Below are 25,894 nucleotides of genomic sequence, written 5' to 3'. Positions count from 1 at the left end.
CTCTCATATGTTGCACAAATAATAATAATATATAGGAATATACATATTAAAAGAATAAGCCATCAGTTTTTATCTCTAATCTACAAAAGTGAACATATATACACATATTCAAAAATTAAGACTATATATTCACTGGTCTTAGATGCAAGCAGGTGACCGTTTTTAGTCGGAATTAGTGCCATCATACTTTTTAGTAGAGTGAGTCACATCACAATTTTAATAAACAGTATGCTCACATATAAATCATTTGTTTGCAATTCTTCTTCAAAAATGACTTCTATAGCAAATAGCCGTTTTCCCTAAAAAAGCAAACACACACCTTTTCTTCTCATCTTAAAAAAAATAAAATTCACTCTCTCATAGTATGACACACGCTCACACTCACATCCCATTCCCTCGGCTTGCTCTCCTTGCCACGACATCGCCGCCTTCGTCCCTCCCCTCCACAACGTCTCACTGCCGCCTCCCCTCGGCGCCATGGCACTCCGCATGCACCTTCCTCTCACCGCCATCTCCCCTTCCCTTCACGGTGTCTCCCGCTCCCTCTTCACCCATTCATACTGTCCCAAGCCGATTCTCAGTGCCAAGGAATGCACATCATCGTAGCCAAGGGCGAACACCACAGTGTGTTTTTGCTGACATAATATACGAAATGATATATATCGTGCGATCCTTTCACCTGTTTTTTTTATGAATTAACTTTTGTCGATTCCAAGATGAGATGAAATAGCAAAATTTGTGATGCTGCTTACATCCCATTCTTAATGTCAAGATTACAAGTTTTTTCTTCCGTTTTTAGAAATATTGTTATTAATTTTGGATGCTTGCATGTCCAGCCTGAAAATAGCTAATATCTTATTTAGAAGGATGCTTGCATTTCCAGCCTCAAGATAGCTAATATCTTATTTAGAAGGATGCACTTGCTTATTGATAGAGAGAGCAACTAATTTGTTCTTTGGATATTGAGTTTCTTTCATATTCAGAGTGCAGCGTTTCCGTGTCCTTATGTTGAATTTCTCAGCATCATATGCAAACCTGCTGACAAGGGACAAATACATAAATAGATTGGAAAAAGGTGGATGGACAACCTATGAATTTAAATTTTTAGTTTTGCAATATCACCACAAGCAAGTGGCTAGAAAATAAGGCGAACATGGAATCTTCTGTTGTACACGGTATCTAGTTTGTAACTTAGAAGGAGCATTGAAATTACCCCTATCTATATTCAACAAAGGGAAAATATGCACATGAGTAAACAAGGCAATGAAACTGTGTGCAATTTGTATAACATAAGAAAATTAAGTATCCATAGTTACCAGCCATGATAAACTTGAACCATGCCCTGTTGTATATTACTCCAAGTGAAAACGGTTTTTTAGCAGTAACAAGATTATAACCCACACATGATCAGACGCTATAGCAGCCGCCAGTCCTCCAAAGAATGCATTCATGCCCATGACATTACGTATGAGTGCAACACCTAGCTTTATACCAAGTGATCTCTTGTAATATGACGCTCTTCTGACCCACTTTTGTGTATCTTCTTGAAACAAGTCTACACTATTTCACAAGGGCAGAAGGTCTCGACAGTCTAGATGCCCATGTGCCACTTTTAATTACAAATATGTAACCGTAATACACGAGCCAGCAGTATGCAGTGGCTGAGCCAGTAAAATAGAATAAGGAGGGCCGAATGTAGTAAATCCTTGTTAGGGAGGGTCAACTAATTAAAATACATCACTTTAGCAACAATTAATCATCTATAAACATGCATATTAGACTTAACACAATAATGTTAGGGGGACAAGGCCCCTGCTGCCCCCCCCGTCTCCGCCACTGGCAGTATGAGGCAGCGGCGGCACATAGAAACACACTGTCCACAGCTACAAGAAGATCATGAAAAGGTTAATTAATTTAGATTTGATCTTTAGAGATTGACCGTGATTGATTCTTTCACATAAATACATTACTAAATAACTTGCGCCAGCATGGAAAGTTCTGATTCGTTTAGATTTTTTTTGTTGTGTGAGAGGTAAGGCGAAAATAAACCGTTGGGTGGGGGAGGGGACAAAAATAAACCAGTCAAAAATAAACCGGACGAAAGTGATGGGACGAAAAAAACCCGAACGCAATCCCATCAACTGCAAATGTTTTTTCAAGAGTAATGTTCAATCTCTTGGCGTGCACAAAGTGCATGGCCATATATTATGAACAATTATTGTGTAGTCAATCATCCCTGAATAACATCAATATGTTCATGTTTTGGAAGTTCACATCTGAATCAGAAGATTGGCACTGCCAAAAATACCATCTCAAATTATTAGCCAGTAATGGAGAGGCGGTCGTGTACAACAACACAGAAGCCTCTCTTACCAAACCCTCTCAGTGTCTCGGATGCTGCCGAACGGCCTCCTCCCTACAACTGGCTCGGTGTGGCTCTTCGTGTGCAGCTCGTCGGGACAGTGCACCGGAGAATCCAGCACAGGCGGTGTCTTCGAGTAGCAGCCGGATGCACTTTGTGCTCGCCCACCACCGTCGGGTGCATACTTGCTTCTATGGTTTGTGCTGACATCCTCTTGCAGTCACATGCGTGCACCTCTTCGTGCACAACATGCCATGACAACACAACTGAGGGGTCTCCTATAATTCTTCCAATCCTCCATCACAGTTGCCGCCAGGAGAGGCGGACCATCGAGGGCACGCAGGCCGGAATCAAGAGGGAGGTATCGTTAATCAATTTTTGAACAAAGAATTTAACAAGAAGTTCAGACAAATGTTGGCTAAATTAAGGAAAATAAACAAATCCTTCTCGTGAATCATCCGAAGATCCCATCATTAGATTTATTCAGCATAGCATGTTCCCACATCCAATATTCATTAGTTATACCGTATTTTTATTGTCATTACCACCAGTCAAGAACATATCATACATTGCTTAAGTAGGAGAGAAACAACTTCCACTATTTATACTTGCAAAAAGGAGAATTTCTTCATATACCCAATTCTCACAAAACAGTATTAATATGCTAATGTCATTATTGACGAAATACAACTTCCACTATTTAATAACTGAAATTAAAAAGGATAATTCCTTCACATACCCAATTCTCGTGCTGATGGCATCATTAACGAAATCCAACATCCACGAGAAATAAATCGACAACTATGCACAGAAGTTAGGCAAAGGGCATCCAAACTTACACCAATAAATATAAATGAAGCCAGGTATAATACCGATTGCCATTCAGTTCTGACCAGATGAACTGAGAGCCTATAAAGAAACCACCGTAAAGTTGTGTTTATGCAAGTTCTGTAGATGTAACATAGATTACCATCATATCATCAAGTAACACATTCAATTCTTTACTTCTGTGAAATCCATTTCACTTTTAACCATACCATGCAAACTTCCATAATTTTAAATCTATACTTTTTTAGGAAGGAACCAAACATTTGTACCACCAAACGTCATCAAATCTAATCTCCACTCTGTGCTGCTGGAAGTTCACTACAGCTAATAAGCAATACAAAAATTCTACCAAGGCAAGATGGTGCACCAAGAAAACTAAAAGAAATGTTTGAAATAGTGCAACATAGAAACAATAGAGGATGAGATATGAGGCACTACTAACGAACATATATGTCATATTTAGTTGTTAATATATGATACTGTTAGTATAGAAGTATCTAAGACAAGTAAAGTTATATGTTGCCCCACAAGATAAAATGAGCAGGACTGGGAGTGAGCAGTTGATTTGACATTACAGTACACCGGTTTCAATGAAAAATAGGGCATTGATAGAAAAGCATGCAAAGTATCACAAGTTGAACTGATGTGCATTCCATGCCAGAAGGTGGTCTCTTTAAGGTCATATGAAGGGTAATTAGTAGTACAAACTCGACCAAAGTAAGGAGAGTATCTCCGATTTTAAGGTTAATGATTGTGGTAAACAACAACCTTTACCAAATATCAATAATTAACACCTGGCAATTCCTTGAATCAGAGTAACTCAGAAGTATTGTACCTGCAAGGAGGTGTGATCATAGACAACCCTGAAAGGTTATGGAAAACTCAAAACTTTCTTTTAGTAAATGCAGCAATATTGTATCCTGAAGAGAACTGGAGCTTCATAAATGAATATTGTTAATATATGTGCAGAACATATATAGAGAAACAAAGAGCATTGTACAACCAAAAAACTATAAGGAAAAAATGTTTGACACAAAAAGAAATTGAAGTAATAATGATACTTTCTTTTATAAGTCCATCTCTGTATTTACCTTACGCGTAGACTGGCGACAACTTTAAGATGCAAACATCCGCTGTGGAAATCAGCATTTAACCGAGAATTTTTCTAGAGAACACACCAAATGTAGTCTCCCCTTAAACCATGCCCATGTATATGCTATTCATGAGCTAAGAGAGATAGGGAGAAACATCTCTGTATTTTCCTTGTGCGTAGACCGGCGGCAACTTTAAGATGCAAACATCCTCTGTGGTAATCAGCATTTAGCCGAGAATTTTTGTAGAGAACACACCAAATGTAGTGCACCCCTTAAACCATGCCCATGTATATGCTATTCATGAGCTAAGAGAGATAGGGAGAAACAGAGGCAGGTAGATAGTACATTTCCTAGTCAATGTGATAGCTAGACGTTGGCTAAGGAGAGGAAGATTCTGAACTCTTATAAGAATAGTACATGTTTTAATCAAGCTTGAAGAGAACTATATTAAATCTTGTTTACAAATATCTTAATGGCAGCGTTCAACTTTTGACTACATTAAAATTTGGTAACCTCGACATCTAGTCTATAGAGCATTAGCCTAATTAGGTCTCATCTGGAACTTCAAATTTCAGGTTGAGGTGGATTGAGCTAACAATTAATCACCTGCCGGTAGAGGATGATTTGCCGGATGGACTCCCTGTTCGCGAGAACACGTCATAGCTACTTCACGGCCTTCTCTGCCTGCCATGTTCCATTGTTCAGCAGTTCAGACGACGTCGCTGTTGAGATGGAGGTGTAATTTGCAGGAATTGATAGATGCAACAGACATGAGTTATCTCAGTGAGTAGATGCTGGGTTTGATGGGGCCGTAGCCGGCCGCGGATACCGGCGGCGTTTGCTGCCCAGCTCTGGAGTTACTGTACTGATATGTGCTTGCTCCCACTAAAAACAGAAGCCAAAAAATCTTTTAGCTTAAATCAGGAGCTACAAAAAATGTATCCACGGACTGGGCCGGCGAGGGCGATAAGCAGAAGTACCACATGGTTCGCTGGTCAGAGACCTGTAAACCGCGCGACCAGGGTGGTCTTGGGATCATGTCCTCCAAACGCATGAACATAGCTCTCCTGGCGCGATGGTTGTGGCGGATTGCCAACGAAGAGGGTGGTCCGTGGCTTCGCATCATTCAGCAGAAATACCTCCATGGCCAGCCTCTCGCCTTCTACCAGCGGTCTGGTGGCTCCTAGTTCTGGCAATCCGTCATTCAGCTCCTGCCTATCCTCCGCATGGGCACCTCGATCGCGGTGGGATCGGGCACCGCCACGTTGTTCTGGTTCGATAGATGGGCTGGAGACTTGCCCCTCGCAGTCCGTTTTCCCGACAGGTTCACCATCGCGGTTGACCCATGTATCTCTCTCGCGACGGCCCTTATTGACTTAGGGCAACTCGTGTTCCAGAGAGCTTTTGGCCCCGCTGAGAATGCTGATTGGCATGAGCTGCTGGAGTGCATCGCGTTACACGAGCCGGATCTTGAGTTAGGAGATGACCATTACAGGTGGCACCTAGAGCCTTCTGGGCAATTCTTCATTAAATCCCTATACCAGGCCATCGCACCCTCGCTGGGTCATGAGGCGCTCACCACCATCTGGGAGATTCGGCTTCCCTTGAAGATTACGATATTCTTGTGGCAATGGATTCGCTGCTGCCTCCCATCCGGCGTGGAGGTCCTGAAACGCAATGGCCCTAGTGATGGGCGGTGCCCGCTCTGCGGGCCTGAAGAGGATTCGAACCATATCTTCTTCACCTGCGTGTCCGCGCAATTCCTATGGAGCTGTTTCCACGAATTAGTGGGTGGAAGCTGAGACCACAACAACTTCCCCGCTCTCTTCGCCGAACTCCAGGCGTTAGCACCCCCAGTTCGCCACAGTAGGTGGCTGATCGTCGGGGTGCTAGCCTGGACGCTGTGGACTGTTAGGAATAAGCTTGTGATTCAGCGTATCCCTCTTCGTCGTGCTACTGACGCTTTGTTCAAATGGTCTGGTTACTTCCAGCTTTGGCGGCCACTTAGCCGTCCCTGGAAGAGAGACGCCATCACCTCCATCATCACCCAGTTTCGCTCGATGGCTCTCTGGATGGCTCCACCGCTTCCCCCACCACCACCGGAGCCGGATTAGATCTTCACCACCTCGCCACCGCCGTTTTGGTTGTTGTGTGTGTCGTGCGCCTATGTTGGGCTTGTTGTGTTGTGCCCACAGCTGAACCTGGGTGTTGTCGGTGTGCATGTGTGTCGGACCTGCCTGCGGTGGCTTTGTTTGTGTGTGTTTCTGTTTGGTGTGTGCCTTTATAACTTTATGCTCGGTGGTTGCTTTATTTATAAAACGGGGCGAAAGCCTTTTTCAGTAAATAACTCATTCCTAATTGTTGAGCTAGTGTCCTGCTGTTTGTATACTAAAAAACACACACGTGTTTATAAAAGTCAACTATACCTTGGCTCGGTCCGGTCAACTGATAATCTCTTTTGGTTTTAGTTATTTCTTATCGATTATTATTCAGTTAACATATCATTGCAGGTGTGATAGAAGGAAGAATGTTATGAAAAAGTATCAACAGATAGACTTCAACTAACTCTAAAATTTCTTTAAGTGGTGTATTTGGAAGCTGCAATTCTGACTATATTACCATGTAATCTATAGAGATTCGTCCATCTAATCGTATCGAAATTTGGATCATTCTTGAGTTTGCAACACATAACAAAGGATATATGTAATTGTAGATTGAAAGGGAATGAGATGTGCGTTACCTTGTGGTAGGCACAGGACTGTGGGTGTGGCTGCATCCGTTATCTTCTTCTTCCGCCCCCTCCCCTTGATCCAGGCCTTTTTGTGGTGCCGCTGCTGCTGCTGCTGTTGTGGCGGCCGCTTGCTGTTCTCCCCATCGACGATGGGCTTGAGTTCTTCCTTCTCATGTTCGTCGCTTACTGGTCGCCACACGGGCCATGGTGGAAATTCTTGGTGTTGAGCACCATGGTCGATCGGAGGCTAAATTTCGTGTTTTGACCCTTTTTTCAAACCTATTCGAGATCTGACCCTAGTTTGAAATTTTTTCAAGATCTGACCCTTTTGCTATCGCCAGGGACCATGGCGGTAGGGTATAACAGCCTACCGCCAAGGACCCTGGCGGTAGGGTTGCATGCCCTACCGCCAAAAACCACCTAAGTATTGAACACAGTGCGTGCTCGTGCCTACCGCTAAGCACCTTGGCGGTAGGGTTGTGCAGGCTACCGCCAGCCCGTTTGGCGGTAGCGATGTTTCCTACCGCCAAAGTCTCTGGCGGTAGGTTGTTAGACCCTACCGCCATAGACTCTGGCGGTAGCAAAAGGGTCAGATCTCGAAATTTTTTCAACCTAGGGTCAGATCTCGAATAGGTTTCAGAAAAGGGTCAAAACACGAAATTTAGCCTCGGCCGGAAAGGATGGGAGGGCGCGGCTGCGGCTACGGCCGCTACTCGCCAAGGGACGTCCGGGACATGGCGCTGCTGTCGGCACAGGAAAAGGGAGGGTTTGGGGCGATGAGCATGGAAAGCCGAGCTGCATATCGGAATCCATGACCGGCGGCCGCCGACTCCCATGGCCGGCAGGGAAGAGGCAGGAAAGGACGGCAGAGAGGCCGCTGCTGTTGCGCCGCTGGCGCTCCTACCGGCCGCTACTGCCGCGCTGCCAATGTTGGCATTGGTATTGCCGTGGCTGAGGAAAAATATGGGAGATGAGAGATACGGGCCGAAAGAGGTAGCGAGGAGAAAGGTGTCGGCCTAGTTTCAAGAAAGGGGGCGCTACGCGTCGGCCGGCGGATCTTTTAAAAAGATCCGCCGCCTTGCGGGTCGTTGGATTGGCATAATCGTGTGGCTCAACGTCTCTCTTTACTTCGCAACAAATGTCTTGTTGCGAAAACATTTACAATAAATGTTATGTCACAGAATAAATTTTTTGCAACATAGGATGTGTTGCAGGATTTTTTTGCAACAGAGTTTTTGTTGTAGATTTTTTTTGCAACAGAGGTTTTGTTGCAGTTTTTTTTGCAACAGAGTTGATGTTACAACAGATTGTCTAAGTTGCAATCGTCGTTCGCTGTTATGGTTCGAAAGACCACCGTTGTTGCAGGATAAGATAGAGGAAACGTGGTTGACAAGAGAAGTAACGGAGTATGTGTGCGAGCCTGCGTAATGATGCATGGATCAAGGCGATCCAACGGCTGTTATGCGTAGGCCGGTGAATCTTTTAAAAAGGTCTGTCGGCTCACGAGCCATCGGATCAAGTGGATTGACCGACCGAGCATCACTTTTTATCATTGCAACATAGGTCGTGTTGCAGGAAATTTCCTACATCACGGGTCATGTTACAGAATTTTTTGTAACGTATGTCAAGTTGTAGATTTTTTTACAGCACATGCCTTTTCATAGTTTTTTTTTATAACAAAGCTCTTGTTGCAATTTAAATTTTTTTACAATATGTTTCTGCAACACAAGTCTTGTTACATTTTTTTTACAACATATAACTTGTTGCAGAAAATATTGTAGAGGACAGTGAACAGCGCTCAGTGGTCACGTTGACCGAAAGAAAGAAAAAGATGAAACTGTCCAGGCAGGACACACGTCACATGAACGAGCCGGCGGATTGCACGGTCCGCCGGTTGAAGCCAAGCTTCTTTCCTTCAAAGAAACGTCCCGGTAAAAGCGGCGGAAAAACAGGACACGTGGAAATTTACCGATAGGATTCCTGGTTACACGCGTTGTCACTTGGTAACTGTCATAGCATCTGAAAAAAAAATCCAAAATTAGGAAAAAAATTGCTGGCTTAGCCACTTTAATTCTTTGATTTGATTGATTCTTTCACATAAATACATTACTAAATAACTTGCGTCAGTTTGAAAAGTTCCTGATCTGTTCAGATTTTTTTTGTTGTGTGAGAGGTGAGGAGAAAATAAACCGCTGGGTGGGGGAGGGGACGAAAATAAACCAGTCGAAAATAAACCGGATAAAAGTGATGGGACGAAAAAAACCTGGACGCAATCCCACCAACTGCTTCATTAGGAATAGAGATTGTTACCCATATAATGAAGTTATTCCGAGTAACTCCCTCAAAAAAATAGTTATTCCGAGTAACACCACTTCCAACTCAAAATAGAAAGAAAGAAAGAATGTCACCACTTAATTTTGGCTGCATCATGTGATTATATTTAGGAGCCAACCTAATTAAGAAAATATCTAGCCAACCATATCTCTAACAGGCACATCAGACTAAAATGTTCACGGATTCTAGATTACCATGGAAGCCAAACCCCTGATAAAATTATTTCAACGGATCAAGCAAAAATTGATTCTTTTCAAGGAATAATCTAATACTCCCTCTGTTCCTAAATATAGGACATTTTGATAGCTCACAATGAACTACCAAAACGTCATATATTTAGAAACTGGGGGAGTAACAAGTAGCAGATCTGTTTTTTTCCGAAACAGGGTAGCAGCTTGCAATCCATGAAAGGTTGACACACTTAAATCTTCCAGGGATCACGGAATTGGAGCTGCATCCAGTATAGTGCTTCAAACTGAGAGCTGCTAGGTTTGGAGATCAACTCTTTGCCAGAGTACCCGAAGAGGCAGACAATGGAAGGCAGTCACTGCTTCCAGCCTGAATGGGGTACCCATGTACTCCCTTAATCTCCACTAGTGGCAGGGGCACCACCTTGCGGCGCCTCTTGGGGCGGGATTGTGCGCAAAGTGTTGACAGTGAATTTGCTTGCATGATCTTTTCAACCATGTGAAAATTTCCAAATCTGAACCGGACAAATAGTTGTGCTAATGATAAAACAATTCGTTACACCCTCACAAAATGTCTGGCTAACAGTAACCTAGATGTACAAACGAACAAAATGTAAGTCCACAGGAAACTAATAGGAGGAGGAAGTAACTAAGATTGGGTGATAATAAGCTCCGGAAGAAAAAGGAGGAAGTAACTAAGATTGGGTGATAATAAGCTCCGGAAGAAAAAATATTGATCCTGCATGCATAAAAGAAATTCCAATCTTAGAGGATAATGAAAGAGGCAATTCCAACATTGATATACCATTTTTAGCTTAACACGCCTACAAACAATCAAATTTAAATTTGGCATAACTCTATGTTTTCTTTAATCCAGTACTTGTCTTCAGCGCTCATTATTAATTTTGCTAATCATGAGTAAGCAGAGGCATCAGCGTCGTCGATCAATATTTTAGTTCATAAATCATGAAATGGAAAAGGTTAGTTTGCTCTCTCCAAGAAACAACATAGTTTGAACCATGTTCACACACACCATCTAAACATATGTGATGGCCCTTTTGTTAGTACTATTAACAGAACTTCTCATTTTGTACATGCAGAGTTAATAGATTGTCTTTAATCTCCCTTCTACATTCTGAGCATAACAGCTGGATTCTAGTGACGCCCTTTTGGATTCAACAGGGAGCAAGTAACATGATGCACACAAAGGCCAAAAATGAATCCAATATTATCTAAACTACATTTCAAATGTTTACTTCCACAGATAATCCAACATCAGTTATCTAGAATAAGGGATAAAAAAATAAACCAATAAGAGGATAGGTAAGATGTTAAACGATGCCTGATTAGAAGCATGTTATGCTACTGCTACTCTAATCAATAATTCAAACAATGTTTCTGGCATGCAAAACATTGTATGTTGGGACGCCTGGCAGTGCCAATAAGATGGAAACTATTATACATGCTTCAAAACCAAAAAAATACGATAAAACTATGTAGTCAGGAGATAAAGTAGTCTGCAATCGTATGAAGAAACATGTACAATTAAGAGGGCTCAGTTACAACCTGCACAGGCATGCCGGCATCTCGTCTGGCTACAAATCAAATAGATCACAGTAGCGGTGTATGTTATACCTAAATTTGCAGGTGCCAAATTGCACATCCGGATTGATCTATTAGGAAAAGAACATTTTGGAAGGTGTTAAACTTTATTAAGAAAGGGCGGCATGGATTCTTCTTTCATCCAATGGTTTGTGTTCTGCAGGTCTAGAAACGGCATCTTGAGTAAATTATGCATGCGACATTTGAGTAGCAAATGAATGAATTAGATGGAAGACAACACAATATCAGTTGATGAGCTATTCTGACATGTTAGCTCTAGTGCTGGTAATGTAAAGTTGCTACTAATCCCGCAATGCATAAATAGTTTTCTTCACTTAATTTCTTTGTATCAAAATTCTGTTAACTTCTCTTCGTACTAACATGAGGTGTTGAATTGAGATGTATTCTAGCCCCTCATGGACACACCGGGGGCAGAGGTGGCACATTCGTGAATTTGGACTTAAGGTCTTAGGTCTGATAGTGCATAAGCACTACCAGAATGACCTGCTATGCCGAGGCCGTCGGCATAGGCCAGTTTCTCGTCGGGATAGGCCTATGCCGACGGACACCGTCGGCCCAGGGCCGTCGGCAACATATGCGTCGGCGTACCCGGGATGCCGTCGGCATAGGAAAGCCTTCGCCATAGGCGCCTATGCCGACGGCTTCCGTACGGCTATCCGCATAGATTCATCGTCGGCAAAAAAGGACGAGACGGCAGCTGACGGCGCCGTTGCGAAGTCCGGCCAACCATGAGCTACCACGTGGCATGCTATGCCTACGGCTTTGTCGTCGGCATAGCATCCCACATGGCAGCTCATGGTTGCTCCTTGTCGTGGACTAAGCATAGATGCAAAACTACGCCGACGGCTTTGCCATAGGCATACACGTCACACGGCAGCTCTTGGTATCACGACAGCCATCTATGCCTACGGCATTGCCGTCGGCATACTTGCTGACCAGAACAAAAAAAAAGATTAGCCAAAAAGGCTAGCTATTTACAAATGCTTATACAGACATGATTCAGCAACCATGGATTTGCAAACACAGACCATAGAATATTTTTTATATACATAACATTTCCATTTTAAGAATCCACAACAACATTAGAGGAGGTCGAGGGGCGGTGGTGGGGGAGACAAGGCTGCAACGATGGAGGTGGCATACAGTCAGTATAACTAACCGAAGATCCTACACATGAGGATGAATATGTAATCTATACACTTAATTTGCCGAAAGAAAATTGCCTAGAACAGGGGCATCTAACTAAAAAGGCAGAAAATTATTGCTTATGCTGAAGATAACTTGTCATGTTGGTGCTTGAACCAAACAATGCTACTAATCTTCAAGGAGATGCTCCAGTTTCTGTTGTATCTATCAAGCATCAGTTATTGTTCAAGGCAAGCTCCAAAGAGAAAGAAATTGGTCTCTGATTGTGACTGATGATACTTACTCATATAAATTTTCAGTCAAAGTAAAACCAAAAAACCGACGCATATAAACTGAACCAAAGTGTGGTGCTGATTCATATGTATATACAGAAGATGCAAGTGTCATCGAGTTGGTTTTAGTCAACGTAAAAACAAATGGACACACACAAAACTGAACCAAGGGTGGTGCTGATTATGTGTATGTACAACCAAAAAAATTGACACATACAAATTGAAGAAAAGTGTGGTGATTCATATGTATGTATGTACACAAGATGCAGGTGCCACCAAGATAGATAATTCCAGTCAAAGTAAAAAAACAATTGGACACCTACAAACTGAAGCAAACCGTCATGCTTTTTCATGTGTACACACAAAAGATGCAAGTGGTATCCAGAATTTGGATATAGGTAGTACGCTCATGTGGTAAATTTTGTGAATCTATACTCTGCATCTACCAAAAGGATCGCTCCCCTCACATGCAAGTATAATTCAGTCCAATGGCCTTCTTCTCCCCTCACATGCATAAGACAAGAGCAGACCATCTAAACAGGCGGATCAGACCTTCACCATGGGAGGGACGCGAGTGCTACCTGTTGTCGTGTCGTCGTTGAGCTCCTAGTAAAAAAAGCATATGATATTTATGCCGACGGCCGCCGTCAGGGCCGTCGGTATAGATTTGACAGCGTCAGCCCGCCGTCTATCCCCGGGCCACCAGGGCCACCTCTATGGCGACGGCCTAACTATGCCTACGGCTGTCGTAGGCATAGATCGATGTATGCCGACGGCCTTACTATGCCTACGGCTGCCGTAGGCATAGATAGAGCTATGCCGACGGCTTTTCTATGCCGACGGTATTTGCCAGGCCGTCGGCATAGCTCCATCTATGCTTACGGCAGCCTTCGGCATAGATAAGGCCGTGGGCATATAAGGTTATTCCGGTAGTGAAGATTCTAACAAACATAAATGTTCAATCAATGTGGTAGGAGAACATATAGCCAATAGGTATATAATTGGAGTATACCAGTAGCAGGTCGCTTGAGACTCACAAAAGGGAAATAAAAGCAACGTGGTAGGAGAATATATGCTTTAATTTGTTGCAATACAGAACATAAAGACACACACATGTACTTGAAAAGGAGATAGAAGATTATACCTGACATTTATCAACAATGAAATGAACATCGACATAATTTGATGTTTCTACAATGTGGTCATGGTGAGGACTTGACGACTGCCAAGGTGAACCCCAAAGGCGGAGAAATGCTAGCCAATTATCCGGGAGCGACTAGTATAGAAAATGGCCCTCCGGTACAAGAATAGAAAAATCGAAGCTGGGCCATTGGATTCAGGATGGATGGCACAGATTCTGCTGGAGGATGTGTACAGACAAATGCATGCTTCTGTGCAAAAGGGACCTTCGTCTCTGTTGAATTTGCTTCCTACATTCTGTGCCATCAAACGAGAGCCACACCCCTATTTCATCTCCCAACTGCTTCCCGACGGCGGCGGCGCTCCAGCTCCGGCGTCATAGCGGCGTGATCTCGGCGGTGAGCTGGTGACCATGGGTGGCGACTGCGACGACCCGTCGACCCTGTCGTTGGACTGGTAAGGCCCCGCTCCTCCTCCTCTTCTTCAGCACCCCCCCCCCCCCCCCAGTCATCCTCTTAATTTCTAGGGTTCTTGGTCTTGGCCTTGATAATTTCTAGGGTTCATGGTCCGGTGGGAAGATTGAATTATTGGCCTTAATTGTGAATATAAATGAGCTCACATGGCGGTCAGATCCCTATTTTAGGATCCGATCTCTCCTCTCTGAAATCAACAAAGGTATGACGAACAAGGGGGGAACTAGCTGTCAGATCCCTGTCTTAGTAGTTGTAAACAATTGTGTGGATTAATTTATCAAATGTTTTTACTCTGAGCTTGAACTACAGGGTTGCAATGTTTTGGCATCAACACTTGTTAAAATATTAGCAGGGCAATAGCATCAAATTAAGCATATATTCTGAGATGGTCTTCACATACATGCCATATTGCTGTAAATTAGTCAGGTCTATTGGTGGATGATAGAAGTAGGGAAAATGACTGAGTTTGGTACTTTGATATGATGGAGTGACCACAACTTACATTTGGCATTTTGGCTGACTAATGACGAAATGGTAGTGACCCGAACGATTTCTGTGCAAATTAGTGATAGAAGAGATGAAACTTATAGGCCCAGAAACAATTAATCATACAGCATCGATGTTCTGAACAGAAATATGTGTACTTAGTCTCAAGATGAATATTCTGGACAGAAATGTTGTGTGCTGAACACCTTTCTTATTTGGTCACTCCATTTTTGTTCTACAAACAGAATTAAGCTGAATGTATATCATAATAGCATTGTCCTGAGATGGGATAACTAGAGCTTGGGGTTACGGGTTTCCTGATAAGTAATGCTGCATGTGTACTAGTTAATCAGTTATCAGTCACTCCATTTTGTTAACAAATCTCATTCATAGATGGGGATATCCGAAGTCTATTTTGTGTTCTCTTTTGGTCATGGCGAAATGTGAGTCTGCATATTGTACATTAAGAATAAATAGAATGTAGCAAGAAGTCAATCCAGTCCTTTAATTTTCTCTCAAAAGAACAGTAAAAGTCATTTGCCAATATGCGGTCTTCTGTTGTTTCTTATGCATTATGTGCTTTGTAGATACTAGCTGCCCTATAGGCATCAAATATACTGGTTGTACTACAGTCAGAACTAAAATGTTTGGGAGAAATGTCAAGTTGTATATTTTGTAAACCTAAACTTTTGGTCTTGCTTTTCTGTTCTGAAACCTAAATAACAGGTTGATTTAGCATTGTTGCCGCTTGCATGCACATGGTCGTGTTTCCTAATTCTCCTATTTCCTGGCCAGAGGGTTTCAGAATAATTGATCCATCCATGACGTACGCAACATGGCGAGATGAGAGAGCCGTTTGTTCAGCACGGCAGAAGCTCGACCAAGGTGAATAATAATATAAGTTGTACAACAATAATGGCTAATAAGAAGTTCATGCCGTGGTGTTTGATTTGGATATTATTTTTCTGAATGACGAACAACTGTATTTGATAGGTCTGAATTTGGAATTTTTTAGTTGATTGTGCTTATATATATATATATATATATCATATGTGAGATTATATACGTGGAGATTAAATCCTTCTCTCGCAAGGATCAACTGAATGGTTCAAAGCTGACAAGGATTTGCTCCCATAGATGAACTAATCCCTGCAGCCTGCAGGTTGTGGGTGATCACCCAAACCCAGCAGAGATCTGCAACTGAACAGAGCCGTAGGAAGTGATATCTTTCTTGACAAGATTTTCTTGATTACATGTAACAAAGAAGGGGGGGGGGGGGGGGAGATTGTCTTTGAATGATTTGAGGGCCATGTGAGGAAGAAATTTTTGATAGGTGTCAGCTCTCTGTTGTATAACTGAATGGTCACCAGTGGACAGTACCATGTATGCATTCGACCTCAAGGCGCAATCCTGGTCTGCTCTCGACTCGGCTGGCTAGGTTCCCCTGCCGCTCATCGGCATCGGTGGCACGGTGTTTGTGTTCGACGTCCGCGTCAAGGATCACAAGCTCTACGAGCTCTGCTTCGACACGACCACCAACATGACCTGTTCTTGTACCAAAAATGACCCATCTTATGTATCAATTGATATTTATGTCTGTTGTGTTGCGTTCTGGTAGGGGTGTTCCAGATGTTTAGTTCTTTTTTTTTTAAATCCCCAGATGTTTAGTTCTGATCGAAGGGGCTGGCTTAATTTTGTCATGTACTAAAATATTTGTGATGAGGATTTGTTGTCGTTGATGTTGTCTACTCAAATTTTGTGATAAGTATTAACATACCTATTTGCCCAAGTTTCGTGCATAATTAGTGGTGTCCGATAGTGTATTTAAATATGTGTGGCTTTTATGAGATTAGACATTACTGTTGTGTAGAATTGAAATCTTGAAGGACATAACGAATGGAAAGAAATAGATGAGGTGGTTATTGTAAACGTTGTGTGACATATCTAACTTTACCAGGGGGTTTTCCTAAAATGTACGTTTAAGTGGACTGAGATCCCTCCAGGGAAATCTGTGCCATCCAGCTTTAATCCAATGGCCCAGCTTTGATTTTTCTATTTTTGCACCGAAGGGACATTTTCTATACTAGTCGCTCCCCAATTATCCGCTCTTACACAAGGGTGTGCATTTTTATTCCCAATTAGTGCTTTGTTCTCCGACAAACAGTAGCTGTGCAAATAGCTTCAGCTTGACAATTAGCTCATCATCTTATAAGAAGGCCAATGCTCTGGTGGTCGAGAGGGGCTAGAATACATCTCAATAGCGACTGAACATGATGAGGACAAACTTGGTGAGTTTTTTACGATATGCTTCATGTACAAAATAATTAATCTTAAGAAAAACATAGCAGTGAGCATTTAAGGAAAATCTATCAGAAGGACCAGTAACTTTATTATAGCAACGCAATTTGAAATAGGAAGAAGCACAATTCATCATTTTAGAACCGTTGTTGCATTCACAACTGACCCACCCACATCGCTCACCACGAATCTAAAATCGTCCCCATCCTTAGCAAAACACCCTACAGGAATTACTCATATCTATATATAGGGACTGCAGGACAGGACCATGGCATAATTCTTCTGAAATTCTGCATGTACAAGAGCCCTAGGAATCAAACAATCATACCACTAGCAGATAAAACAGGAGCTAAATCAGCACCTGTGTAAAACTGCGACACTATTTATTATACAGAAGCACGAGAAGCAGAAATGTTGGCATCACAGCCCATCACAAGAGCCCAAAACTCTTGAACTTGCCATGGCGCAATGGCCAGCATAAAATTCATCAAAGGCTCAATGGCCGTGGGCACACAATCACATGAGAAAGCAGAGCAGAGAGGAACGAAGAGGCTTACCTACGCCGTAGAGGAACAGAGGTTGTTGTTTTCGCCTTTATTTCCTCGAGGCTCCCTGAATTTGTGTTGATTGCAGAGCATGTTCTTGGAGTGAATCCATCCTTTGGCTTGAAAGGCCTACATGAAAAACACATTCAGGTTTAAATTTGCCGGTTGGCACCTACAACAAAGTGCAATCCGCTCAGTCAACACAAGAAAGATTGTCAAGGGCATGGTTAGAGGCTTGCTGCACAGAAACCAGCATAACTATTAGATAAACCCTGGAAAATGAAGGCGGTACAGGTGGACAAAGATCTCAAAGGAGAACATAAAATGATCACTAACTATTGCTATCAAGGTCCAAGAAGATCCTTGACCAGGAAACTCAATCAAGAACAAGGCAACAAGCTATCACATTTGTCTTTGGTACCCAGTATCATCATAACCTAAAGAACTAAAGCCTTCTCTAGTCAAAATGTGTACATGACTCGCAGCGAAATCTTGATATTATTGTGTGCATGTTCAGCCAGATTAATCCCAGGTAATAATCGTGATAGGATACATTTCAAATTTATGAAAAAATGTATGGAATCTCAAACAAAGTGTCGACAACAATTACCTACAAACAACATTTAAAGGGCAACCGATAATGAACTTTCCAAAGCATCACCCAGTCAACTCATCAAGATCAAAGTAACTCTGGCATAATTAAGAGAACAAAAATTACATATTACATGACAAGTTGTTGTCCATGCTCTTCTTGCGATTGCTTTCTTTTGTGCAAGGGGAACATGAACACCTTGTTCCGGCAGACTAAAGAGTAAAGAGCACACAAATATCCTGAAGATATGGAAAAGAATTAGCTAGTGTCTAGCAGGACATCCAGCAAGCTATATCATAGACTGACAAAAAAACACCACTCCTCACATATTTGCAAGACAATTACCGTGTTCGAAAGGGTTTGTGACAGCCAGTTGATTTTGCCTTGATTTCCTCGGGGCTCTCTAATATTGTATTGCTTGCAGAGTATGCCCTTGTAGTGAAGTCATTCGGCGCTGCAGGAAAAGTACAGTCAGGTTAAGTTGGCATTCACACTCACTCGATAGTAGAAAGATTGACAGAGCTTATTTACCCATTGGCAACATTGTCCAATGAGGATGGCTTGTTGTACTGTCTGGCCATCATGGGCATGGTTGGGGGAGCTTGGGGCCTTGCTGCACACAAGAACATCATAACTATAGATAAGGCTGGAACATGACTAGCTAAAGAAAAATGGCTGTGTGCATCATGATGATGCAGAGGCTGGGGTCTTTCCCCTTTTTGAAAAAAAAAATGACTAGCTAAAGAAAAATAAGCAAGCAAAAGAATCATTGATGTGTGTTGAAAGGCAGCAACACTAACCTGTCCAGAGCATCATACTCACTCAACGGAGGCAAGACTGCCGTTTCGAAAAACAGAAGGCGGTGATGGCTTACACCCGCTGTTATTCCTTGTTGCCTGAGGGCTAGTCATGTTGGCCCAATCTCGTCCTTTAAGGCGAAAAACCAATGCACCCGTTAGTTCAACCTTGAATTTACATAAACATATATATAATGAATGAAATAAGAGCAAACGGTAAGCCGAGGCTGAAAACATAGTAGCTCTGAAGAAACCACTTCTCGTAATTTCCGGTTTCAGTTTCGTTTCAATCTCATGAATCGTGGTTATTTTTATTGCCATGCTTCATGACAGAAAACATCCCACGATTCGTCCCAACACAAGCAAAAACATAGAGAATAGCACAGAACAGGGTGTCTTTCTCTAGAACAACAATATCTTAATCTTGGTCAATCACCATTCCTACTGGATACAAGAACAACATGATATGTTTTAGATTCCAACACAAGTAGAATAAAAAAATGCTTGGGCATTCATTCCTACTGTTATAGCATTGCTGGTTCATTTTTATATTGCATTAATACTATTCTTTACACCATCCTGCAAACAAGAATTTGTGACATTATTAAACTGGAAGAAAGCTTTAAAAGTTCAATTACTTCTCATATCAAAACAGGGAGGCTAATCAGATTTGGTTCAATATATAGCCCATCATGTTGGCTAATCACACCAGTAGGGAAACTAATCATTGATCATCATCTTATACTGAGCAAGAAAATAGCCATTCATTGAAAAAATGAAATAATTATACCAAAAAGAATCCAAGGAAATAATGGCATGATGAGGCAAACATAAACAGATCGGCCTTTTGTGAAAACAAGTGGATGATCGATTCAGTATTTAGGCCCTCATATGAACCAGTCAAACCAATAGGGAAATTAATCACCTTCATCATCTCAAATTTTCACATTAAAACCCCAAAAAAGGATTTTTGAAAGAAAGAAAAAAGTACTAAGAACACAAAAGACATCAGTGGTGGGGACATCAGATCTCCAAGGTGAAAAAAGAGAGTGACATCACAGAAATGCAAGAGAATGTTATCAAGGATGCATCAGATCTCCAAGGTCAAAAGAGTGCGACGTCACAAAGTCGCCAGACAGAAATTACCCATAAAACTTTGTATCTCCTAACCTGGATCAACAATGTTGTTCCCAATAAACAGCAATAAGGAGGAAAAACCTACAGGCTTTAAAAGAAGCAAAAGGGGCTAGGCCTGGGGTTCTCCACGCGCCACTGACAGCCCAGCAAATGATTCGTTCCATTAGTAAGGATTGTTTGGTGTAGAATTCAGAGATTTAACATTTCTGATTCGTTTTAAAATTTCGTCAAACCACTGTTGGTACCGTTCTGCAATTAAGAATTCCGACATTCTACAGAGTAGTATTATGAAGAGAAGAGAGCTTTACCATTATTGCAGTACTTGTGCATCGACCAGGGAGGATAGTTAGATTGGGTCAAGAAGTATTTAGGCCATCATACCATGTTGGCAATCAATCAAACCAATAGTGGGCGTGGCACGCAGGGCATCAGAGAAGGCAGAAGCAGAGGACCAGCTCCAAAAAAAATTCTTCTTGTCAACAAACATTTCACCCTCGTTTGACACAACATTCCAGCTCCAAAAAAATGGTGAGTTGGCAACATTGAGCTCGAGAGAGACATTGAGCCGGATAGTTGTTGATGCTTTGAAACACCTAACATTTAATCAGCAAACATTTCACCCTCGTTTGCTTTGCCATGAATATCATTTTCAGATAAAAAAACTTCAGCAACCAGGACACGACATCCCCGCTCCAGCCAGTAGGTAGCAGGAGCGTAGTAAGCGTTGAGTCTAATTTCCGGTAATGGGATACAAACGCATGGCTGATTGTCAAGAGCTAAACATTACAAACTGGAGGGTTGTTCACGTCCAAGCATAAGAACCACCATGTTCGGTAACATAGCACCAAATACACTAGTCGTCCACAGACACACAAACAAACTACCACATAGTTCACGACACATAGATTTACAATCACCAGGCCTTTACATCAGGTAAGAAATCGACCCCGTCCTGAAAAACTCAGGGTCCAGGGGACACGATGCGAAAGGATCCACACGCCCATTCATCAAGATGCGCTCCTCATCTTCGATAAGAAGGGACCAAGCAATGGTAAACCTTATCTTGAAGCTGCCAAGGTTGCATTCATGGTCACTTGTGTTGCATTGCTTCGGGACGACAACCACGTGGCCTTCTGCAACCATGTCGCCGGAAGGTGTGTATGCTTGAATCTGAAGTTTCAGTCTCCCACTCAATTCTACAGAAATGACTTGCCTTGACAGGTTTATGTAACCACGTTTAATAGCAGGCTGTCCAACTCTCGAATCAACCAACAAGACTTCCTTGGATGTGGATTCATTTCTGTCTTCAATGCCATGCTGAGATAGTGACGAGCAGACTATTCGAACTCCACAACCAAAAGACGCTGGCTTCTCACCAATAATATTAACACCAAACACAGTGGCTTGAACCGAACGATTAAGCTGCTGGAAGGATAACTCCAGTGTGCAGAAGTTTTTTTCAACGATGAGCATACCTGAAGGATCCGCATGATCACCATCATATAGCACGGGATAACTGATCAATGCTCTATCTTCAGACGCTGTTGGGCCCTTCACTATTAGTTGGATTTCGATGTCGACAGGTTCCTCCGACACGATTGCACGAACAGGGTCAGTCAAGTGCAAAAAAGTATCCTGCAAGAATAACAATCACCATCAGCACCACATTTTCCGTTAACTAATCACCAATGTTTGTTACAAACAATGTTAAAAATGTATGCGGCAGTTGATTGTCTATAGTTACTATTTACTTCATAGCATGTCACACTTACTTAGCAGTTTGCTACAACAGCATGGCATGAACAAACAATCATTTAATGTTATTCATATCTTCTTGCACACAGTTCGGCTGAAGTAAGTATATGTATTCGACAAGTATAACAAAATCAACAAAAAAATGCATTACTTGGAACCTCAAAATATTCTATGCGCCCTGTTTCCAATGTTTCTGTTGATCACATGCTTACTGCTTACATGATGCTTCACATGCAATTACCGTGCAAACGTATCACATGCTTCTCCTAAGTAAATGCAAGTTATTGCAAAGGGCTAACAAGAGGGGTAACATGTTGCAGACATAAAACTTTTTGCCTCGGCATTGAAGTTGCAACTCAATTGATGATGGGTTACAAATAGATTACAGGGCATAAGAAATCAGTGAATCACACACTATTTTGCAGTTTTATCTAACAGAATTGATGCAGAACAAAACATCAGCATCCCTCCTGAGGGTAGCTCTGTAGTCCTACAACACTGCAGATATTTCTATTGACTGTACAACAGTTAAAATTTTGCGGCTCAAGGAGATAAACATCATATCATATCCTACAAGATGCGTTCTCCATGAAAGTGCCTGTGCATCCTTCCTTCTGTTAAGGACACAATGAAACGTTTACTCAACGCACTGACAAAGCCATAACCCAAGCTCTATTAACCTCGGACATGGCAGTGGGTCCCAGGTATAAGATATCCTAGATCAACAAAACTAAACTAATGCAGGGCATCATCAAACAATTGCATATACGAAGAACAATGCAGACAGCGCCTAAACAAGGAAAACAAGATAGTACATACCACATCATTGATGATCTGGCAGTCATCTCTTGGACGAAGGAAGATGGGATTGCGATGGGTATCAACACAATCTCGAGCAGCAACCACGCCATACACTTGCAGTGGCCACTTGAAGTGATTAACATCAGCAATCTTGATGGAACAAATCTGTACTGTCTTCGCAAGTACGGCATCAATAGGCTTGAACCCCGGTGTACAGTGTGTGAATATCATAGGGCTGAATAACGCTGCAGGCAGAAACAACCAACTTAGTATGGAAGTTAAAAATCTAACATGCTAACTCTCTGCTTGCAAACTCATTGTTGAAATAAAAGAGCAAGTATCAATGATTTTAGAGAGAGAGAGAGAGAGAGAGGGCAGCCATAGAAGATTAATCATGCAGTTAGAAAAAAATGGCATATTTACTCACTCAAGTCTTCGAAGTGGCTACCGCCGTTGACATGCTCCCAGCCCCTACGGAAGCGAGCAAACGCCTCCTCCTCGATCTCAGCGGCTTTATCCTTGCTGATCACCACTTTCCCCTCGATTTCCTCCAGGCCCCTGTCCGTGGTCAGGGTGCCTAAACTGCCTCCGGCGACAGCCGCTGGCTCCCACAGCCACGGGTCATCTTCATCGTCCTCCCACGGCTGATGCTCCCAACGAAGGTGGTCAGATGTTTCCTTCTTCCCGTTTTCCTTCTTCTCCTGCACCTCCAATCTGCCATCGGCCGACCTCGCTCTTATCCGCGGTCTACGCTCCTGCCAATCGATGTACTCCACCGGTAACTGCCCCACCCAATGGCCCTTAAACGACCTCGATCTAATCCTCCGGCCCACCACCGACCTCGATCTCCACCCCTCCAATGGCCCTCCACCGACCTCGATCTCCTTCCCCTCCATCGCCGCCGCCGCCGCTCTGTTGAGGGGAAGGGAAAGCAGGTAGGTCTTTGTTTTCGGTTTGATGTGAGCAGGTAGGGTTTCTAAGAGGGTGTTTGGATCACTAGAGACTAGAGACTAGAGACTAGTAGTAGTCACCTTTAGTCAGTAAACCTCCAAACACCCCTGACTAGTGGGTGACTAAAACTAGTTTAGTCCCTAGTCACCCCACCCCCAACTTTTACTGACTAGAGACTAGTAGTAGTCACCTTTAGTCAGTAAACCTCCAAACACTTCTGACTTTTACTGACTAAAATCCCCCTCTCTCTCCTCTAATTGGTGTTGCACAAGGGACATTTAATACTGAGACATTTAATGCTGACTAGTAGTAGTCACCTTTCAAACAGGGCCTGACTAAAAACTTCTAGTCTGACTACTACTAGTAGTCACATGACTAGAGAGTATCCAAACACCCTCTAAGACAAGGGCGGACGGTGGGCTGTTTTATTTGGACTTTGGACTACTATAAGAAGCGAACGTTCGTTCCATGGCACATTTTGCGCGACGTCCAGCTGGGCAAGTGGGGAAGTGGCCCGCCAGAGGCTGTGAATGATGTTCAGTCCGGTCCAAGAGTTATGAAGCGGGAGCGTCATAGGCATATATAGTCGACCACAGAAAGTAAAATTTGTTGAAATAAAAACTATATTTTCAAGTAAAAACTAAGCGATTGATGAATGAATCATCTGTCACGTGTTTCATTGATGTAATGGTATATATACAAGCCAAGGGGATGCGTCGATAGATGTCGGTTACATATTGTCTTAAAGAGAGAAAAGGGAGTGTTCGGTGTATGGACACACAAATGACGGTTCATTAATTAGCAGGTGCTAATTTATTCCTAACACTGCCCCTTGTATAACACCGCTTCTTGAACAATCTATTATTGTATACTTCTTGTATATTCGTTGTTGTCTTGAGAAATCCTTTTAATATTTTTTAAAGTCTCCTTCAAAAACTCCTTAAACCCAGTGAGAAAATAATAAAGAGAAAATGGTGCAATGATTATTGTCTCTTGATAACTCGTATGACAAAAACCTTTGAAGAAGGAGAAAACTCACGTGTGGTTTAGGGAACAAATAATATGTCTTAAGTAATTCCTTTAAAACCCCTCGGCAGGTAAAATAGAAAGTATGGCATCTAATCTTTGAGAAGATATTGCATCATTAAAAGCCTCTACGAAAAACTTTGAGAGAAAACTCATAATGGAAAAAGAGTGTGATCCGATATGCCTTTGAAAACTCCTTTAAAACAAAGCGGGGGAAACATGATGAGAAAATGATATGGCATACACAAACACTTGTGTTTATATTGTCTCGTTAAAAACATATTATGAGAAACCATTAGGGAAAAACTCATGAAGGGAAAAGGAGTACAATATATGCATTCTAATGAATGTTAATAGGTTATAATATTGGGAGATTACTCCCCCTAAATTTTGCAAATATGGGTCACATTGTTAATAATCTGTTGGATTTTCACAGTATTTTAATTGCAAACTATTTCCTCAATTTTCTTGATAAATCAAGTCATGTGATTCTCATGAAATTCGAGCAATGTGCTTTATGATATTGCTCTTCATATAACCTATAGGTATTGAATAACACAAGTGGCATCATCTAGATAAATCAAGTCATGTGATTCCGACGAATCTAAACCACATGATTTTGAGTATGGTTAATCATTACATTGAGCCATGCATATCTTGTAATGATTTTAGATAAAACGATTATGTCAGAATGATAAGTGGAAGTAGTCGTTAAATTCTATTTAAATAACTTCCATAAGAAGGCTATTCCAGCAAATTCAGTCATTGATATGGCATTGTTGGGATCAAATAAAGAGCCAATACCATTATATCATATCATGGCCATATCTTGATTTTCCAGATGGAATTATCCAAGATTTATTATGAACTTAAGATATAAGTTGGTATTCCTTATATCGACCATATACCTTTTGTTGTGGTTTGCACTTTGAACAACACATATAGTGAACAACACATATAGTGTCAGTCCTGACGCAGTTTGAAATTATATGAGTGCTTTGACATTAGTGAGATATAGAACTTCAGGTCCTAATATCACTTCATTATCACCCCTAGCTATAAATGGATTTTTACCCTATCAGGGGTAGTATGACCATACATGTCTTTTATTGGTATAATATATCCACATTAAACTTCTCATATATGTTTTGGATATATGTAGACTGACATATGTATTTTTAAGAGAATGCTCAAGTTGTAAACCTAAGCTAAATTTTGTTGAATCCAGATTTTCCGTCTTGAGATGATTGTGCGTATGTTTAGGTCTTGTAGAGACATTGATGACGAAGTCATCCATATACACTGAGGTGATGTA

The 25,894-nt window shown here is 42.0% G+C and overlaps 1 protein-coding gene and 2 non-coding genes across 3 annotated transcripts; all 3 read right to left on the bottom strand.

The window, feature by feature from the left end:
• Positions 1-19,567: 19,567 nt before the first annotated feature.
• Positions 19,568-19,654, bottom strand: LOC125531879 (small nucleolar RNA Z102/R77). Its single transcript, XR_007293583.1, has one exon. It is a non-coding gene; the product is annotated as a small nucleolar RNA Z102/R77 (small nucleolar RNA).
• Positions 19,655-19,991: 337 nt separating this feature from the next.
• On the bottom strand, positions 19,992-20,088 carry LOC125531878 (small nucleolar RNA Z101). Its single transcript, XR_007293582.1, has one exon. It is a non-coding gene; the product is annotated as a small nucleolar RNA Z101 (small nucleolar RNA).
• A 654-nt stretch (positions 20,089-20,742) lies between these two features.
• On the bottom strand, positions 20,743-23,560 carry LOC147987541 (uncharacterized). The gene is made up of 3 exons (XM_087540370.1): positions 23,030-23,560; positions 22,621-22,847; positions 20,743-21,681 (listed from the first exon to the last, which is right to left on the bottom strand). Exons 1-3 carry the CDS (start codon positions 23,496-23,498, stop codon positions 20,971-20,973), a joined length of 1,407 nt encoding a protein of 468 aa, XP_087396496.1. The 5' UTR covers positions 23,499-23,560; the 3' UTR covers positions 20,743-20,970.
• Between the last annotated feature and the right edge of the window lie 2,334 nt (positions 23,561-25,894).

The sequence above is a fragment of the Triticum urartu genome, chromosome 2A (genome assembly GCF_056163025.1).
Source record: "Triticum urartu cultivar PI428250 chromosome 2A, HENAU_Tu73, whole genome shotgun sequence".
Lineage (NCBI taxonomy): Eukaryota > Viridiplantae > Streptophyta > Magnoliopsida > Poales > Poaceae > Triticum > Triticum urartu.
Note: the sequence above shows the minus strand (reverse complement) of the source record. Positions and strands in the feature narration are given on the sequence as shown.

Excerpts from the sequence above, each read along its gene's own strand:
- LOC147987541 (XM_087540370.1), bottom strand. The coding sequence starts at position 23,498 with ATGGAGGGGAAGGAGATCGAGGTCGGTGGAGGGCCATTGGAGGGGTGG. Across the intron at positions 22,848-23,029 it reads TAGCCACTTCGAAGACTTGA|CGTTATTCAGCCCTATGATA; the intron begins GTGAGTAAATAT and ends TTCTGCCTGCAG. Across the intron at positions 21,682-22,620 it reads GCCAGATCATCAATGATGTG|GATACTTTTTTGCACTTGAC; the intron begins GTATGTACTATC and ends TTATTCTTGCAG.